This window comes from Pezoporus occidentalis, unplaced genomic scaffold, assembly GCF_034315485.1.
Source record: "Pezoporus occidentalis ecotype Australia unplaced genomic scaffold, CSIRO_AGI_Poc_V1 ctg4, whole genome shotgun sequence".
Lineage (NCBI taxonomy): Eukaryota > Metazoa > Chordata > Aves > Psittaciformes > Psittacidae > Pezoporus > Pezoporus occidentalis.
In genome coordinates this window covers 15,581,034-15,601,958 of record NW_026915724.1, presented here as the reverse complement: position 1 = coordinate 15,601,958, position 20,925 = coordinate 15,581,034, and the positions used below count along the sequence as shown (strand labels likewise).

At 39.0% G+C, this 20,925-nt stretch overlaps 1 protein-coding gene across 2 annotated transcripts in view; it reads right to left on the bottom strand.

Annotated features, from left to right (window-relative positions):
• The window catches only part of CDH2 (cadherin 2), a 121,020-nt gene that overhangs the window by 20,760 nt on the left and 79,335 nt on the right, over positions 1-20,925 (bottom strand). For both annotated transcript variants that reach the window (XM_062632788.1, XM_062632789.1), the window contains 12 exons: positions 20,696-20,922; positions 18,707-18,853; positions 17,475-17,630; positions 15,817-15,961; positions 14,604-14,776; positions 10,065-10,202; positions 9,517-9,702; positions 7,337-7,593; positions 5,851-5,993; positions 4,407-4,640; positions 3,729-3,962; positions 1,929-2,068 (listed from right to left, as the gene is read on the bottom strand). In XM_062632788.1, coding sequence (XP_062488772.1) covers positions 1,929-2,068; positions 3,729-3,962; positions 4,407-4,640; positions 5,851-5,993; positions 7,337-7,593; positions 9,517-9,702; positions 10,065-10,202; positions 14,604-14,776; positions 15,817-15,961; positions 17,475-17,630; positions 18,707-18,853; positions 20,696-20,922 — 2,180 coding nt within the window. The remainder of the gene's footprint in view (positions 1-1,928; positions 2,069-3,728; positions 3,963-4,406; positions 4,641-5,850; positions 5,994-7,336; positions 7,594-9,516; positions 9,703-10,064; positions 10,203-14,603; positions 14,777-15,816; positions 15,962-17,474; positions 17,631-18,706; positions 18,854-20,695; positions 20,923-20,925) is intronic.

Sequence of the window (20,925 nt, the reverse complement as noted above, 5' to 3'; positions counted from 1 at the left end):
ACATTTCTTACCACTTCACTTTACTGCTACTCCACCCACTGTCAGTTTTTCCTTTCATTGAATGTACTATGCTCATTCACTGCAGTGAAAGGCTGCATTTGGGGATGGTTTACATCCTGCTAATCCCTACAGCATTGACACCATGTTGCCTCCTACCACACTACCCTGACTATACCTCTCACAAAGACAGCCTCTGTCTATACCTCAGTATGAGAGGAGGAGCACAGTACAAGATAGACAAGAGAGACTTCAGTACCATTTCTAAACTATTCAGTATTTTACTCTCCCTGTACACTGTTACAACCATGCTGAAAGTTTTCAATCTGCAGCACAACCTGTCCCAAAACTACTCTAGCATTTCCTGTGACTTCCCAATGAACAGTATATACTCTGAGAACCTTACTGACTGTTCTGAGGGTTGCATGGACAGCAATTAAAAATCAAAGCCACATGAAAATTGCTAAACAGATCCCCCAGAGACTGCGGATGAACAAAAGCTGGGGACAGTCTTCCAATACCTAAAGGGGGCCTACAAGTCATCTGCAGAGGGACTTTTTACAACAGGTAGTGATAGGACAAGGTGAATTGTGGATGCCACATCCCTGGCAGTATTCAAGGCCAGGCTGGACAGGGCTTTGAGCAACCTCGTCTGGTGGAAGGTATTCCTGCACGTGTCAGGAGGCGTGGAACCGGATGAGTTTTAAGATTACTTTCAAGCCAAACCAGTCTATGATATGTGAACTGGAAAATTTGGTCTCACAAGACTGAAATTTCTTCATGTTCTTAAAGCTTGTAACTTCTGTGCAGTAACAGATGCACAGACAGGATGTAAATCTTGTACTCAAACTGTCTGTGTATAAACAACTGGAATATACAGAGAGACTCAAAGGGTTGTCTTCAATTTATTTAATAACATAAGCAATTTTCCAAAACTGCATGAACTGAAGTTTCCTTTGCAAATTGCTTAAAAAGAAAAGCCAGGAAGTAGGAACAGTACTTGGGGAAATGCAGGAAGCATGGAAATTACTAAGGGGAACACAAATTTCAGACAAACAAACAAACGAGCAGAAGGAAGCTATAAATGCCTGTACCACTGAAGGGAGACACTTTTTAGATAACTCAAGTGCCAGATGACTGTGACTGGGGATGTATGGAAGAATTACGCTTAGTTTTGCAAGGCTTCTTACTGGAACATTTCTGAGCCTGTATTATATGCACTGTCCCCTTTGCAATTATACTTACTTCTACCACTAATAATGTGCATAAATCTGTTTGTCATATTCATAAAGCACTTTAAAAAACCTCCTCTGAAGCAAGGAAATCACACTGCTTGGAAATTCACTAACTTGGAGAAATATATGGAAAAAGAAGCTATTCTTAGCATATACACATCACTCTGAGTCCTCTGACATATCAGCAGTGGTTCAATCAGAGGTGACATGAGAGTAAATACATATGGCACCTGACTGGAAAGGTATTTGACTAAACACAGATGTGCCCTGACAGCTACTTGAAACACAAATACTTTCCAAGCTGAAGTCCCAGTAGTGGGACTCTGTCAATAGCCAACATTACTGTATATCTAGAAAGGCATTCACCCCTCACCAAAAAAGGGTGATATTCAGAATAGACTGTATTAGGCCCTCTGCACTGGTGATTCTGTACAATAGAATCTCACACAAGGAGTGAAGAAGATGCACAGACTGCGACAAGAGTGGATGCCAATTTTTATTTAAATGGGACAGCCTTAGCTGAAGCATGGTCAGAATGTTGTGACTTTAAGTGGACAAGATACTGATTTTGCATCTATTCCAAAAGGCAAGAAATAGGTATTTCTGGAACTGAAAAAAAAAAACAAAACCCAAACCCAAAATAAAGTGGAGAGTGAAATGCAAATCTATGCATAAAAACCACCGATCATTCCTCACCTGATCTTCTTCACCACCACCTTCTTCATCATATTTCAGAATGTTGTCCCTCACATCATCTTCTGGATCAATCAAGAGCTGCTTTGCCTGACGCTCTTTATCCCGGCGTTTCATCCATACCACGAACATTAAAACTAAAACTACGTTGCAAAAAGGAAGACATAAAAACCAACACATTTTCATTCTGAAGCACAGCCATAGAAAATGGTACAAATTTGGTGTTTGTTTTTTTGTATGGTTGGTTTGGTTTTTTTTTAATAAACAGCTTCACAGAAGGCATCTTAAACAAGAAATATTTAAATCCAGGCTACTATAGGCAATTGGATTTGGAAATCAAACACATATTCAAGACTGTAAATCACATATCCATTCCACATCTGCAGAATAAACTTGTCATGAAAAGAAATAAGAAAAAACAAGCTTCATAAAACACTGAATTAAGAAGGGAATCTTACCAGTAGTGGCAAGAATGCTAGCAGATTATATTATTTATATTTATTTCTGCTATGTCCCAAGAATATATAGCAATTATATAGTTTAAGTAATTCTGATGTTTGAACATCACCAAGGTTAGGCTATTTTGGCATAAAGCTCAGCAGAGAACAGACTGTACTGTTGCCTAAGTTTAGATTTATGTTTAGAAGGAAGAGGAATTGAGGCTGAGGAAAATGCAGTGGCATTTAGAGCTATATATTTTTAATCTTTAACCTCAGGAATTTCAAGTTATACCGTTTGCTTACAAACTAAAGCTGTTAAAGAAAACTGTAGGAGAAACAAAACAGAATAAATGTAAAGTAATTCCTAATACAGTAAGCATGTTTCCAGTTATAAACATCTTCATGGAAAGAAAACACACTGCATCTGCAATGTCAATATATGAAGAATGCCTTGAAGGATTTGATAGTTTGAAGAAAGCTTTGTTAATTCAATACTGAACATTTTAAGAGTATCTTATATCAAGAAAATAATTGTACTGTGCCTGTGTACAGCCACGGGCTTAGCCAGGCTCAAATACTTTTTTATTTTATGTTTTCAAATTACTCCTTTCCCTCATTTTGTATGTTCTGGACTGGTGCACAATACACTTTGAACAGGTTAATCCTTTCCTTTTGTGCCACCACTATTGGAAATCAGTTAACCACAACGTGTAGGAGAGCTAGCATCTAATTTACTGCACTGGACAGACACTTAGTCATGATGTTTAGTCATCTCCCTTATTGAACAGACTTGACACAAAAATAAAATATTAGCACAACTTTATGTAGTACTTAAACATACACTTCAGTCTTCCTGCATGGCTGCCTGCTTGTCGGGCCTTATATGAAGGGCTCTGATTTATTACTTTCCAAAAATCAAAAAGCCTACTTACATTAATCTAAGGCACAACAGTAGTAACACCAGAGCACTCCTTAAAGGCATTATTACCCACTGTGGGTGGCATCAAATCACATAGTATCAACAGCACAAAAGACACTAGATGTCTCAAGATTAATCACACCTTCAACTTGGTCACTCACTGACGTAATAGAAAAAGCGCTCATGGGCACAGAAAAAACTCTTTCACAAACCCACTGCGGGGCCTGACTTCCAGGCAAGTGCTAGTTATGATCTCATAGACTCCTCATACTTTATGATCAGGAGAGTTTTCACACTTGTCGAAGACACTGAACAAAGCAACAACAATCTTTGGACTTGAGTCTTTAATCACTTGCCTGGTTTTATCAAGGCATATGGGACTACAACATAAGATAATACTTGCAAAGCAAGATTAAAAGAGAATTAAGAAATCTATATACTCACTGAGCAAGATGATGATACAAAGCAGAATTGCAATGATGGCACCAGTGCCCAGCCCTGCACCAACAATCCGGTCAACATCAGTGCAGTCTCCATTTATGTCACATTGGCAAACTTTCACTTTCAGCACGGAAGTGCTAGAAGCATGTGGATTTCCAGAATCTGTAATTACTATGGGCACATCATAGATACCAGCCTCCAGGAACCTGATCCTTAAAGAGAGCTGGGCGTGATCACCTGTGTGTGAAAATGAAGCACTTGTTAAAAAGTAATGTACTGCTCATGTAGGTTTAAAACAATACTGGCAAAAACGTCTCATCTTGAGCTCTGAATTAACTTATGGTTCAGCACACCACATGACACCCAGTATAACAGACTTCTTTATTACTGTTAACATTTTTTCTTTCTTAAAGCTTCCTATCATTTGGGGAACTTACACAAAGGTGCTTTCCTATTTGTATTAACTGAATTCATGTACATTGCAAAATGATACCTAAGTAAAATACAGAAAAGTATATTCAAGGATATACAAACATTCAAGCATATCCAACCTGTTCAAGGCCAGGCTGAATGGGGCATTGAACAACCTGGTCTGGTGGAAGGTGTCCCTTCCAACCCAAACCATTCTACGATATTCAGTGATTTCTTTAAAATCATTAAGACTTCAATAATGTTAATTACCACTAATTCGAACAATGGTCCAATTCCTCTTAATGCTAGCAGGTGTGTCAGGCAGCTCAAAGGCAAACGGGCCTGCATTTGGATCTATGTCAGGGTCCACAGCAGTGATGTTAATAGCATTAGGCTGTACAGTTTCACAAGTTGTGGCTTCTTTCGGATTCACTTGGGGGGCATTATCATTGATGTCCAGCAGGTATATCTGAAGTGTGCCAGTTCCGCTCATTGGCGGAATTCCTTAAAGAAAAGAAAACAATATCAAGCCTGTTTCTAATTGCAAAGTTACTTAAGCAAAGCTATACCAACACCTTCCAACTGCCATGTACATTGGTTCACCTCAGTTTTGGGATTCTGGCTTTACCAACCAATCTAATACTGTCACTGCTCCTGCCAACACACAATTCTTACATAGCCTGTTCTCAGAGAAATTGTTCTCAGCAAAATTCAGCAAATGACTACAGATCCACAGATCAGGGCCTCAAGCCTTTTACTGACCAGACAGCCAGTTCATCTCCAGAGATGGTCTATATCGAATGCTTCAAAGAAAAGGTGGGATAAAAACTGGGATAATTTATCCTCTGGAGAATTTATTTTGTAACTTCGAGGACTTACAACCACCCTTTACCACAAATGTACTATTTAAATTCTTTCTAATACCGACTTCCAGCATGCTACTTGCTATCCACATTGAATATGTGATGTTCCGTAAACCTTGCTAAAGTCGCACATTTACGCGAAACATGTGGTATTGAATTTCTTAGTATAATTAGCAATGGTTCTTATTCCACTCCCCACGGCTCCCATAATACTCAGTTCCGTCTATTTTCTCCAGAACAGAACCAAAAAGATAGAAACAGTTAATCTAGCTTTGTTATACAGATCCAGTTTGTGAAATTCTACCATTTGTCTTCTCCAAAAGATAAACAGCCCCAGTGTTTCAGTATTCCTCCCTGATGCCAGAATGCCTAAGTGCACCTGTCCATCTTTCTGGTATCGGCTATGAACAGCACAGCACTCCAGCTGAAATCACAGGACTCATTTTCGAGCAGAGATTGTTAATTGTCCTTAATGAACTCACAATGACAAGCCACTTTTCCCTCTGCACTGCTGTAGCCTGAATGTGGAAAAATACAACAGCTCTCCCCAACACGTTACTCCCCATAAAGGCCACTTATGCCTGCGAATCTCCTGCGCAGGGCTTTTTTTTTTTCAGTTTTCAATAAACTGAACTACCATAATTAAGCCAGTGCCCTTCTCCAAGCTCACAGAATTACTTGTCAGCCCACTTCCCAAGCAGCTGGGAAATACACAAAGTCTGATACTAATACAGACTTCCAACTGGATGTGTTCTAAGTTATCTTACTTTCTGCCCTGGTAAAACTGAATGCAATTCAACCATGCAGAAGAAAGCTTTTTGAAAAAAAAAAAATACCATGGGGATACATACCATTATCAGAAGCAAGGAATGTTGCATTATACATATTATTTTGCACATATATTGACTCTCTGTCCAGAACAGCCGTAGTAGTTATTTGTCCATTAATAGGGTCAATTTTCAGCCAGTTTGCAGGATCTGAAAGTTTCGAGTACCTGTGTATTTGACCACAAGTTGTGTTATCTTTCTGTCAACATAAATACTGGCAAAGACAACATTAGTATTTTAATTTGTATTCTGAACAGTTTGGTTTTTTTTTTATTTGAAGACAGTATTTCACTACTTTCCATTTATTAAGCCTTGTCACTAAAATTCTTGAAAATAAGCATTAGAAACAGCCCTACATTTAGATTCTTGAAGTGCCCTGCCATGTAAATTACATGATTACCATAAACTATGTAACATTCAGACTCAAAATATTCATTAAGACTCCCTCTTGCTTGTTCTATACCGACTGAACTTTTCATACTAACTTTTATCTTATCAGAGTGCTGAGAGCAGCAGAGAGGTAACGGACAGAGTGTTGGAGTAGCACTAACTTGCATTATTCTAGTGCTTCCAATGTTAATTTTTAGAGGCCCTGTTTTACTGTGTACTTCCCATCTTAATTTGAAAGAGGAGTGTTTTTCAAAACCGTCCTTCCATCTGAGAAATGTTCTTTGACATTAATCAAGTGCAAGATACCTTAGGTCATTAAAAATGCATATATCTAAGTCCTCATACGATCATGTCTATGACGGTTACATCCAGAAATGAGTAAAATATCAGCTAAACGAAATTAAATGAAAATAAAATTGTAACAATCTTGATTTTGGAAGGAAAGACAAAAATGACGTTCTGGAGTTTCTTCTACATGAGCTAAAAAAGCTACTGGATAAGCTCAGAACCTGAGTTCTGGCACAAGGCTAGTCACTGTGCCTTAGCTTTGCAGTCAATGACCATGTTTTAAACAAGGTATGAGAATGCATGCTTTGAAATTTCTGTGGTTTAGTCTCTTTTCTCATTTAGCATAGGTTTAGTCACTGGGCAAATTATGATCATAGCTATCAGTTCAAGAGTACACAGATAGACAACAGCAGCACTTGGCATTCCTGGAGAATAAATGAGAAACCCCTTTAGATTTGGTCAACAATATGATGTGGTTTTGCTGCCATGTCAAAATTATTGTTTAATTAAAACTGCAAATGATCTTAGTTCACGTGTCCGCTCTGACTTAATTTGTCGGGACACTGCATATACTTTATTCTACCTTGATGAAGTGGGACTTTGCATTAGGATATCACACAGTTTACAGATATATGAATATAGGCTGGATCACCTTCTCTACAGCAACAAATCCTTTTAGAGAAAGCTGCACAAAACCTACAAGAAGTATTTGTATAGCTATGTGCTGTGGTAAACGCAGTCATTTCATATGCAGTCTTTTTGCTCCCCATCCATTCTGTAACACAGATATTACATTTCAATTGTTAAATAACTGCAAAGTGTTCGTATAGACCTTAGAGAGGTTTGCTGCATGTAACGATCTGGGTCCTGAGCAGTGAAAGTTGTCAACATGCTACCAGCAAGTAGTCCTTCTTCTTGACGTACAAGCTTAGGGTTTGGAACAAAATACGGGCTCTCATTCACATCAATGACCGTAATGGACACAGTTGCTGTTGACTGAGGAGGATGTTGAATCCCCTTAGCCAAAGGCACTTGATTTTCCGCAGCTACAGTAAGTACAAACATCCTGTTGGTCTCGAAGTCAATAGGCTGCGAAAAGCAAAGAGCAGAAAGTGTTAACATTCACTAAAACCAGCAATGGACACATGGTAACATTTTTACTTTAAAGCACACTTTTAAGCCTTACTTGTGCTGCTTTTGTCAAAAATGAGCACAGAGCCTAAAGAAAACACACTAAATACAACACCTCAACAGGAGACTGGGTTAGCATTTTGCTTAGCAGCAGCAGCAGTTTTGAAGTTAGAACAGCTAGAAACCTTCTCATTCTTGAATGTAACTTACTCTGGTACTGCCATTACAGGTAACTGAGGAAACAAGTAGTTTCATGAGAAACTGATTTAAAAACTTCCAGCTTTGCGCCAGGCACTCATGTAAGCAGATGTGCCTCATGAGAAGCTCTCCTGGGGAAAGAAATCTGCCTCTGCCGGTAATGAAGATGAACAACCTTCAAACAAGAGCATGATCATACCTAGCCCCACAGATCAGAGATTCCCATGCCCTTAATGTTTCACTAGAAAGACTCTTTGTAATCCCAGCTAATTCTACTTACGGCATGCCTACAGCTCGCATCTTCACCGTCTAGACTACCTTCAGTCTGGGGACTTTCTCACTAACCCAGAAGTCAAATTTAAGAGGAAGAGTAAAATCAGTTTGATGCTAGAGTTCTGCTGTTGTACTGCATAGGGGCGAGGCATTCCCCAAGACCTGATTTGCCTTAGTACTATGCACTGTACTACTTGCACTAACTCTAGAGTTGAAGGAACCCTGTACCTTTACAGGGGCAGTTAGCACATGACAGTATAAATTCAGTGACAGCAGACAATCCAGTCTTCACGTTGACAGATGAACTCATTGCCCTGCCCATAAAAACTGTAGGAAGGCTTCCAACTCTTCCCATGTCAGGTGCCTAAAGGAGTGCTACAAAGCACAAATATTCATGTAATTCTTGCTGGAAGGCTGTAATAGAACAATTGGTACCTCTGGGGAAGTGCAGTTATAAAACAAGAGAGTTCTTTAAAAACAAAGAAACAAACAAAACAACAACAAAAAAACCAAAACAAACAAAAAACTATTGCAAGTTACCACTACAGCTGTTTAAAAACTTGTATCTTTTTGTCACCAAATACTGACAAGATTAAGAAAAGAAAAAAGGGGGTCAGAAAAAGAATTAAGGGGGAAAAAAAAAGTGAATGTTTTAATTTCCAAATGGAAATGTTGGCATCTTACAGTTGACTTGAAGTGGATCAGGAAAACCAGAACAGGCCAACTCAGAGATGAGACACTTATCAGAGGGCCATGAGGAAAGATGCCTAATGCCTGGCAAGTTTAATTATAGAACCACATTGTTAGTATCACTTGAAATAAGTCACTCCTCAACACAGAGCTGTGCTGGCTAGAGAATGAAGATAGACAAGTTATTCCATAAAAGGTACTTAAATGAGGCTTTAAAAATAGCCAGTCCTTGAAAGTCTCTTGTAGAAGTAGCCTCCCACCTATCACTTTTTCCTCTCTGATTGTGCCTTGACTGCATGTATCTGTTCCTTAATGGGAACGTGTTGACATAAAACCCACATACAACAAGCATGATTACTGGGGGGGGGGGGGGGGGGGGGGGGGCAGAAGGTAGGAAGCTGTTCTTTTACTCTAGCAACAGTACTAAGCAAATGCCTTTTCACAGACTAATTCCCATCTTTTAGTAAATACAGCTTCAAAATCTGTCAGTTTCAACAACCTAGCCTGATTTTTAAAACTGATCAGCTGGAGTACTATCAATAGCGTAAGCAAAGAAAAAATGCTGCAAGAGACAGCCAACTTCCACAAGGCAGAAATGGCCCATCCATTCTACTTTCCAGATTCATGGTGGCCTCAGGAGCCCACATTTTCCCCTACTCCCCAGTGTTCTCCCACTTATTCCATCTCTGCCGAATTCCCTGCAGCACAAGCATCTCTCACCTTCACAACAGTCACCAGCCCATCGTTGCTATTGGGATCAGTCAGGATGGTAAATCGACCTGTTGGGTCTCCTCCGGTCATCCGGTACATTGCATTCCATGCAGGCGTGTGAGGCTGATCTTTATCTGTTACCGTCAGGTTTGCCACGATCACATCCACCCTGTTTTCTGGTACTTCCCCATAGAACTGCAAAAAACACAAGAAAACATTTTACCTTGGCTGCAGAAGCAAGCAAGAGCCACACCATACTGAATATTCATCAACGTTAGGAAGCACATCTCTCTTCACTGGAGGTCTGACAATTTATCTAATGAAGTTTACCTGAGGCCACCCAGAAAACGGATGGTTTGATTCCCTTGTCAGCTTTTGCCTTTTGGCCTAAACAGAATACTGTATCTAAGGGATATAATATTCTGCATGTATTTCAATTCTGCCTGCAAGTACATATTTAATAAGTAATAAATATTTACCATTTGCGAATATAATGAGAAAAGTGGGGAATGGTTATAAATATGCACATCCTTCAGTTTCTCCTACCCTCTACTTACAGTCATGGCGGTGAACTCTGGAGGATTGTCATTGACATCTGTCACAGTGATGACAGCAGTTGCTGTGTTTGAAAGACCATATGTTGGGTTTCCTTCCATGTCCGTAGCTTGAATTATTAATGTATATTGTTGCACTTTCTAAAACACAAAATGACATCAACATAAGACTTAGACAAAACTAACATTACCATAGGACAGCAGGTGTTCCCAAAACTGCACTGTGCTAAGCAATGGAGCCTATCACACTGTTTATTCCAGTTAGCATCAGCCAAAATGACAGGAGTAAAGTTTGTGCCACAGGAATACAGCACCAGGTTGCATCTAGCTATATAGAACTACTGCTTGATTTTCTTCAAATGTCACTGAGACAAGGACAGACTGCCTGCTTCCTGCTCTCCAAAATCAAAACCATGTTATACAGTTAATGCTGTTATCACAGATTTAACATCGCTTTTCAAATCAGAAAAAAAAATCCCCCAACACAGAGTGCAGTTTATACTAAAACAGGGTAAGTCCTCAAAAGCATTTAAGCGAACTGAGCCAAGGCAGGTTTAGTTGGCCAAACGGCCACAACTGCCAAGGTTTTGTTTCAGCCAAGCCCAAGAACAAACCCGCCGTTTGCAACGTCTTGTGATTGCTATGGAAACTGAAGATGTCAAGGCTAACAGAGACAAGTAAGGACGCTGGGAGAAAGGGGAGGAGGGAGCAAGTGTACAGGCTATTTCCATAAAAGTTAAGCACCCCGGCTGAAGATGGCCACCACTGCAGCCTCAGCCTTCTCCCCCTCCAACCGCTGCATATGCCATTATCCCGTCACAGCTGGAGCAGGGCCAGGGTTTCCTCAAGCACAAGAAATGCCCAACAGAGACTGTTTAAAACAAAGTCGAGCAGGTCCTAGTGAAAAAAAAAGAACACTAGAAAGAGAGTTGTTGCATAGAGTCGCTAGGAAGATGATTTTAACTCCTTGATGGTGAAATGCAAATATTGTGCGTGCTCTTCCATTTACTGGTTCAGCTTCCTAGCTCAGAGAGCTAGGTGTTACCCTTCAGTTCTTTCCAAAAGGAAAGACACAACCATAAGGATCTGCTATTACTTTGAAATATCACTCTCATGAATGGTTTACTAACACTGGCAAAAGCCTGCTGGCAAAATAAAAGTACTTAAAGAAAAGGATTTTTTTTTTCCGCTTGGCACCTTATTTTCTCCCACTACTTGAAGACTGCAGTATATGACAGATTACTTCTCATGGAAACAGTTTATAAAAAGGGACCATGGATAGCAATACAAAAAATAACCAAGGATGATTCCACTGATTGTATCTAACTTTCTTATGGATTTTGGCCAGACACTACAACAGACATTAGAAATGTAATGCTTATGCACACTTCCAAGCAGCAAATGTGAGACATTGAATTAAAAAACATTTTTTAAATAAGTCAAACGAATCTTTATCTCAAACTGAAGGTATTACCTCAGTCCTCTTATTATGATGTCCTCTTCCACAAAGGAACCCTTACAACACACCCCAAATGCGTATTGCTATATATACATCCCACAGTTCTTCTTCAAAAAAAGCAAGACTTAGATTATTTACACAGAAATGCAATATATGGTTCAATAATGCAGAAATATGTATATGAATTCTGGTTTAGAAAATATACTTGCAAAGTGACCTTCAAAATGCTTCAATAAACACCCTGAAGGTTTCCTTCATGACACTACCAGAAGTAGTCACAAGGGAATCAAGGAAATACTTTTCCCACTTTCATCCAGGAAAAAAATATACTGTACTTATTGTGAAGCAATAAACTCCAGATCAGTATTGAAGCAAATCTTGCAGCCAGATCATTCTATGTTATTGAAACAGCAGGTGCTTCTGATTCATCTGGGTCTTAACACACTGATCCCAAGAAACAAATTTCATTAAGAAAAGTCCCATTATTATTACTGCGAAAGTCAACTTTCATACAGTCTTCTTATTTAATTCCAACAGAAAACTGCACAAGAAATCTACTCCTAAAAAGTGCCCCGAAAGACAGCTTGTATGTGGTTTTGTTTGTTCTTCCCGTCCCAGCACTCACATACAGAAGATCAACTGCTGGGAATGAAATACCAGACATCAACAAGCACAGAACTTTGCAAGCATGGGGAAGATGGGGGGAGTGGCTCTCTGCTTTTTACTGTGAGAAGCAGCCAGGAATAAGCTGCGGAGCACGTGTCAGCAGCCTGCACAGATATAGCAACACATCCGAAAACGAACTGGCAGCTTCAAGAAAGAACACAGACCTCATCAGGTCACATCTTTCCACTTCAACACAGGCCAAATAAAAGAGCACTTCACTGAATTAACCTCACGTGAGGCAGGAATGTCAGTGTGTAAATTTAAGTACCCTGCCTGACTTCTTTGGCACCTTCAGCAGTAAAGCAGATGTTTTAATGCTGAAGTGAATTCCACAGCAATAGCAAAAGCAATAACAACAGCTGGATCTCATAAAACAGGATCTTTTGGGATAGCAAGTGAAAGATTTCTTCTGCTTTTAACTGAGTCCCCTTACCTAAGCAACTCTCCTCCTGTGCCATGTTAGCACAGATAATGCATTGCGCACGATAATCTAAAATACTAGCAGATGAGGAATGCATCAGAAGAACCACTCTTTTTGAATGCCTACAACACTAATGCTACCCTAAATAATGTGTCACATAATTTAAGAATTTTGAATTGTGTCTAGTATTTTATGAACCTTGGGCAACAAGGCACTCCCCAGCCCACTGTCAGACGTGGGCTCAATTCAGATCTGGCTTCCAAGAATCCTGGTCATTTTAATTTAATTGACTTACACTAAATGACTCAGGAAATAAAGGAAGCAAAGCAACAGCTTGGGAAGGAAACCATTTTATCTCATATTAATCTAATTTAATATTTGAACGATTTGACATTAATCATTAATATTCAACATGTGCAAGAAATGTTTATAAATACTCATTTGGATTTCAGTGGAGCGATCCATCAGGAAAACTGATAGCAAATGACAGTGCTTCTCCAGCTGCTGGTGCGAGGGCCTAAGCTACACAGACAGGCGGTTTCTTCCAAGTTAAATCACTTCAGTACAGCTAGTCACCAAGCAATAAAACTCAAAGAGTTATCGCTATGTCCTTCTGAAAGTTCACCTGTCAAAGATGACCAAGGGATTTTAAAAACCAGGGCAATGCTGCCCATTATTCTTTTAATTTAATAGGGCACAATACCGTAAAGTTCAGGGTTTTCCTTTCCTCAAACTCATCCTCTTCAAAAACAACTTAGAATGAATGTCAACAAAACTTTAAAAATTAATTGCAAAATCTGTCTGCTTAGCTTTTCAAATCTTCTGATTTCCCCTTTCAAACTGAAATTCATCAGAATATTAATAGTCAACCCAGAGCATCAGACAGTATTTTTGTGCTCTATTTTAAACAAATATAAGCAAACAGCTAAAAGCTGAACAGCAAATCAAGTTTAAAGAAACCTTCAGATTTAATGAGCTAAAATGAGGTTAGTAAAACAGAAGCTGAAAAAAGATGTACTGAAAGAGATTTGTTTGGATTTTATAGCTTGTTTATAAAATAACGCTTATCTCTTGTGAAGTTTTCAAGTGGTTCAAAAGCACAGTTAGTCCATGACAGATCTGGAGTTGGGAGGGAAATATTTTTATTCCCACCTCACAAATGCGTGAACCAGAACAGAGGATCTGGCACCCTCCTTCTCTGATGGTGGGGCATAGTGAAGAACTGTCTAGACAGAACAGGACTTGCCCAGCATGTACCAAGGAATTACTGGCAGTCAGATTTTTTTAATTTATTTTTTCTTTTTAAAGGTTTTGAATGTGTGTCCAGGCTTTGAGACAGATCTCCATCTATGCAGTTCCCAGTACTGACTGGTTTATTTCTTAGAACCATGCTTTTCAGATTTTAAGATCAGCAATATTTTTCCTGATTGATTTTAGTAAGCAGAATTCAGATCAGAGAATTACTGCAAATTCAGCAGCACAGCATGCAGACGATTTCAACATTTACCACCCCTCTGGGAAGAACAAGAAAAAAGACAATGGGAGGACAAACTCTCCTGGAGCTTCCAAAACACATAAAACATATAGCCAATTCCATTTTCCATCTACTCTTTTGTCCACAGAGCTCAGCAAGAGGAAAGGGCTGGTGCTGAGGAACACCTCCCATCTCAGCACCCAGGCCAAGCATCCAATGTTCTTATTTGCATTGCTCTGCTTTAGTGTGTAGCTGCTCCTTAAAACCAAACAGGCTTATGAGACAAAATCCTGTTCACAACCCCATGGAACCAAGGGTGACTACGCATACAGAACATGTGGGTCCAATTTTTATCCCTGTCCTAATTTCCTCTTCTCTTGGATTTTATGCTCTTGGCCTAGGACAATGGCCAGTGCCAACAGGGGAAAGAAAAAGAGAAAATTCAGACTGGGAAGGGGGAGAAATATTTGTAAAGTTACTCTCAAAAATAAGTATAAACCAGCCTATGAGATTAAGACCTACCTCTCTGTCAAGCCCAGCTGCTACGGTGATAATGTCACCAGTCTCATTGTTGATTGTAAACATGTTTGGAGAGGGGCTGCTTGGGGCCTGTGACAAGATTCTGTACCTCAGCATCCCATTCTGTGCATTGGGATCATCAGCATCAATGGCAGTAACAGTCATCACGTAGGTTCCTAGCAGCAGGATAAATAATTGATGTTATATATGTAACATAAACAGCTTACTCAGATTACACAAGATCACTTACAAGCAATGGTCAAAGCATGTATTTCTTTTGGTAAACTCTGCACATTCCTTGCCTTACTTAAAACAATCCGATTAAACCCAAGACTCACCAACAGAGTAATTAAAATACATAAGAAGAGATAAAAATACTTTGTGTTTACAGTAATATCAGATTTGCTTATGACTGAAGAAGCTCCATAAACAATGAAATCCTACAATTCTGCCACAAATAACATTTCTGTAACAACAGAGCTTCTCATGTTTAGATGAAAACATTATTCATTGGGCCAAAGGAAATATACTTAATGTTCAGAATTGGTGCACATACTGATAGTGACTGAAAATCAATGTAAATAATACCCTTTCAAAGGTCTTTGAGACACATCTCAAATGCCAAGTCAACACTGCAAACTGAGAAAATACATATCTTGTGCTAACCTTTCTAAAAATTTCATTTTGCACTACTGACAAATCAAGAAAGCAGTTTCAGCCACAGTGCAAACTTTAGTCTGAGGTGATTAGGATTTTAATGAGATGTGAACAACATCTAGGGTTTTCTCAAGAATTCAGATGAAACTGTTTGATTTCAAATCCCAGTACTTCCAAAGCCTCTGAGATTCAAAACTAGAACTGGCTCGGCTGATATTTCAGCAGTCTCCTATACCCTGACCTGTCAACTAACTGAATGTCAAAGGCTATATCATGAACATCAGAACTGTGGCATTATAAATAGACCTTTCAAAAACAAGACCTTAAAAAGTCATATTACTTCTGTTTATGTACGTAATGCTTTCTTCTTTTGGAAATTAAGCCCAGCATGTTAAAAAGTGAATTAAAAATAAGGTGAAATAATAAGATCGTATCTGAGGTTTTGTTCATCACATTAAAGACATCATTCAAAATATTACACGATCTGAGGGCACCCCCTTCATCAGCTTCAACGTGATATCGCATACACTTCCCCCTGCCTTGAAAGCCCATGTATTACCTGGCTTTGAGCCTTCAGGGACTGTCCCATTCCAAACCTGGTGTAAGAATTCAGGTCTATTGTCATTCATATCAATGACATTAATAACAATGTCAATAGGATTTTCCACCTGGTTTCCATTTACATCCACTGCATGTGCTCTCAGCTGCAAAAATAATTAAAGTATTAGAATTTGCACAACATACAGGCACAAATAGACAAAATACTGGTCAGGCATTTTTAGCTCCAAGTATTTTGCTTTCTGTCACTGTCCCCTCATATTGACCTTTTAAGTTTTCAGGTTGCTAATGGAACTGCTGTTCAGACTTCTAAGTTGCAGACTGACTTCTTTGATTCGCTGAAAATTATTCTGAATCCTGCAATTTTGATTAATACCAATGCCTAGTGTCATATATAATTTTTAATAATGACCATTAGAAAACAGACTCTAAAAAAGCAGATTTATATTAAGCAGCTAGCAACTTACTAAAAATCCACAGGGAATGAACACTGGCACCGTTTTCAAAACTTTGTTACAGATACTATGTATACTGAACATACATGAATGCATAGAAACTGCATGTAGAATATATTTGTGCTACCTTGAGCATCAGGTTAGGGTTTCTGATAAATCACTGCCGAATAAACACATGAAATTCCAGGCTAAAATTAAGCTAAAGTTTACAGACTGAGTTTCAAAGATACTGAGACACTTAAATTTAATGCCCCAATTGTCAAAAAGGGCTGTGTATATATATCTACACACTCAAACCTAGTAGAAAGAAGCAAGAAGGCATTATTAACTCACCACTCTGGAAATTACTCATATAAATGTAAATTCCTAAGTCAGTAAATCTTGAATTGCCAATGCCAAATTCTCAGTAAAGGTCCTATGGAATGCCGGAGCTCCTGTTCTCTTGCAAGAACCATTTACTCTGCCTCCCCCACAGATGACTCCTGCTGCATCCTCCATCTGGGAGTAGCACTCTAAGGGCTTCCCGCAGTGCAAGGCAAGGAGTGTTTTAATGCACGACATGCTGGGAACGCTCTCTAGGAGCTGAACAACTTCTGTAATGATTTCAGTGTGGTCTCTCAAAAGCCGAAAAAACTTTAGGTCTCCCCCTTCCTTCAAACTTCCTTTTCCACTAATACTGGAATCTGTGGTCTATTTTGTCAGTTTCTTTAGAGCAAAGAACATCATTTTCATAAGCTGACACACATATTTTACAATTCCATTAAAATGCTTAGATTTGCCCCCAAAATGAAAATTGGTAGGTTATTCTTCCCATCCATTTCTCAGATCACAGCAGCTGCAATTCTAATAGCAGTCACGCCCTGATTTAAGTTGCTGAATTCAAAGTAAACTTTTGAAAAATATACAATACAGTGGAGACTGTGATCAATGGCCTGGATTTGAAACATAAGCTACAGTATCCGTATTTCAATCTTTTAAAATTACTTTATCTAAACACATGTAATCACTGTTTATGTATATTAATGTATTTAAGCTGCTTAAACACAGTAAGAGCTAGCTTTAGTAAGTACAACAAATACAAATCTGCTACAAACTCTTCAAATCACATCTCGCAGAAAACAAAATGCTGGCTGCTCAAGTCATGTTTGAAGCAGATGTTAATCTTCAACTTGATAATCTGATTTATGGTAAATTAAACTCTTACATGAAAAGAAGCAATCTGCTCCCGGTCTAAAGGCTTTGTCACAGACAGCTGTCCTGAGATGGGGTTGATGATGAAGATGCCTGTTGGAGGTTGGTCAGCTCCTGGGCCAGTCACACTGTACCGTAGCGAGAGGCTTTTATCACGATCAGACCTAATCTATGTGTCAAAAAAGATAACATTTACATTAGCTAAAAAGAAGCAATGGATGGGACTGCTGCTGAGACCAGCAGCTTTTTTTTTCCATCTTTAAGCTAAACATCTAAAAATAATTATTCTGGGAATTGGACAAAATTAGTATAAAGTTTGAGGTTTTCAATTACACTCTTTGTCAGAAAGATGGTCAATGAATTTTTGGGAATATAAAAATATCCCTGCTTATTTCTCATAGGAGGATGAGTTGTATCAAACCAAAACAATTCAGTATACTTACCTTAAACAGATTTGTTTAGATCCTAGAGAAAACATATGCTATCATAAAACTACAAGAGAACTACATAAAACTAGAAGAAAGAAAAAGTCTGGTTGTTTTTTTCCCATATTTTCCCAGACCAAAGCTACAGACTCTCTTCTGCCACTGGAAATAGCCCTTCAGAAACTCACCGGTTTTGTTTAAAGACTGAACGTTGGCCCCATCTTCCAAGGAAACATTAAAGGACAGTGCATCTGTGAGGAGCAGGTGAATCACCAGCATGCACATCAACAGAACAGAGCAAAACCACATCCTATCTACTTGAGCTAATGCTCTACCAAGTTCCAACAATCTGACTGACCAGGCAGTACTGCGGCTGGAAGTCCTCTCCTGTGCTGGGCTTCGGGCAACAGCCACACCTCTGCTGCAGGGCCCTGGGGAACAGCTGGTGTCCTCACCCCATCAGATCCCATTTCCTTCTGCCTCCTTGTGCACCCCTCCTCCTGCTCATCCCCACATCCTCCCCCAGGTGGAAAACTCGAGTGCAGGAGACTGGAGGACTCCTTAACCAGCAGAGATCCTCCTTAACCACTTAAGTAAGCAATTACCACCCAAACCAAGGTCACCTTCCACGAGTACAGGAGCACAGGGACAACTTAAAAAAACAAGCAAAGGCAGCCCAGCCTGATATGTGGAAGTTCCAACAGAAACCAACACAAAAGACTGATAAATGTTTGTGTAATGAACAAGACATCATTTATGCAAAATCTCCTCAAGAGTTCTCTGAGGGACACTGAAACCACATTTCTATTAACTTCCTTACCCTAACTAATTCCTGAGGAAAAGGTCCCCTGGAATTTTCTGGTAGGTTGATTGGAGGAATAACCCAGTCTCTCTTCTGCCTCTTCAGAGGGCTGCTGTGCTTGTATTGTTGCCATGGAAATATGATGTCTTCAATTTTCTTTTGGTCCTTTCCCAGGTACAAAATGAAATTAAGTACATGTTAGAAGAAGAATTACGAGTAGGTATCATAAAACAGCTCAGATACAATTATATAATTGACCGAAAGGCTGTCTTTCCTCTGTGTTCCTAGAATCGTTTTATCTGCATTCACAGCACAGTATGAAAATAACCAGTATTATTTACAACTGCACTGCAAAATGTTAAGAACTCCTTTTCTCCTTATGCAAGTTTGAGGAGAAATGGAATTAGAAGCCATTTGTAGAATGGCTTTACTGTGCAAACTATTCTGCATTTTCTGAAAAGTAGTTAATATTTTGCAGAATTTAATAGTATGCCTTTATGTATTTCTCATTACCTAGAACTTCAGTTCAGGTAATGTGCTACTGTACATTAAATTTAGATCTGGGTGTGCTAAAATATAATTTGGAGTTCCAAGAGGAGTTTAATACATACTGGTAAGGAATGTCTCAAATATTTATGACCCTATTAAAACCCTTAGAATTAATGCTGTAATTATTTTAAACCTATGTCAGCCATGATGGATGCAGTAGATGACCCACTTTACACATTGGGCATTAATCTCTGCTGGGTGTCAACATTCCTTTCCTATTCCCTCCTATATCTGCAGTCATTCCATCCTTTGGATGCCAGCATACATACAGCCCTGCTAGCTTGCTTAAGGGTGAAGACGGGGTGACAAAAACGTTTTCCAATTTTTCAAAGGTAGAACCTTTTTCTTTTTTAAATCTAATCAAGTATGCCACAGAATAAAAACAGATGCTCAGTCGAAGTCCAGGTTCCGCTACTCTACATTCTGCTGATGGTAAGGATGCCTGAACTGGATCTCTCGAAAGAACACGGCATGCCCTGGCATAACTAAACATCTGTTCTTTTAATAGACTTTCACAGACAAAATGACTGTATTTCCTGTGTTAAAAATGTGCTTTAGCAGATTTAAAATAATCAACAAGTGAGCAAATAAAAATCCTGAGGATTACACAGCTTTGGTCTCCAGTGTGTTCTCAGGAAAAATGTCTTGTGTAACCACACTATTTTGACATTATGTTTAAATCTTTAATGTGTACCTATTACAGGTATGTTAATCTATGAAGAAATTTTATTCTTTATTTGTAAACCAAGAACTTCATAAGAGAAGGTAAGAAACAGCAGGTAGCAAGTAGTATAACACCAAAAGGCAGTAGACTTAATACTGTCTTCCTAAAGTAAATGCACTATTATCTGTATGTGGCTAGGTCTGATTTTTGTTACAGTATAGAGGTTATCCTGTAACAGCTTCCAGCAGAGGGAGACTATCTTCCTTACCAAGTAGTGCTGGAATTATGAATAATTTACAATGTCTAACTTGATTATGAAGGGACAAGACAAAGCAAATATTCCCTGCCTGAAATGCTTTCTTACCATTGCTGTGAATCTACAGCTCCCATTTAATAAACGTGACTGATTCTCACACAGATTTATTTATTTTGTGATTATATTTAACCACTTGAATAAATACTCTGCTACTTCCAAGCAAATTAGAACAAAGAAATGACTGTGTCTGAAATTTGGGTATATATCTAAAATGAAATACAAATACAAACAATAAAAAGAAAGGGACACAAATATAAAAGCTCAAACATAATTCAGTATAGTTAAACAGGCATGTCTTTGCATACCTTAGCAAAGCTACAAAATAACAGACTATAAGAGAGTTATTACTAAAGCTCCAGCTTTGGGTGTCCCTTAATAAACCGCCTCACAGAGAGGCGCATGACAGAAAGAATCGGATCCCTATTTTCAGGCCTGTTTGTGGAAATACATTTATAAAGGCTGCATTTAGTTGTTTTACCTTTTCAGAAGCTCCTGTGAAGGTTGGTTCAGGGGTTAGCTTCACTCTCATTTGCCATTCTTCCTGGGTTTCCTTGTCTTGAGCAGACACTACGAACTCTGTGGGCTCTGCTGAAAGCTGAAAGCTTCGCTCTGCATAGACCACACCATCTTCACCTACTCTGAAATCTTCTGGCTCACTGCTTCCAAAGTGTATTTTTTTGTTTCCATCACAGCTTCGAAACCTCACTG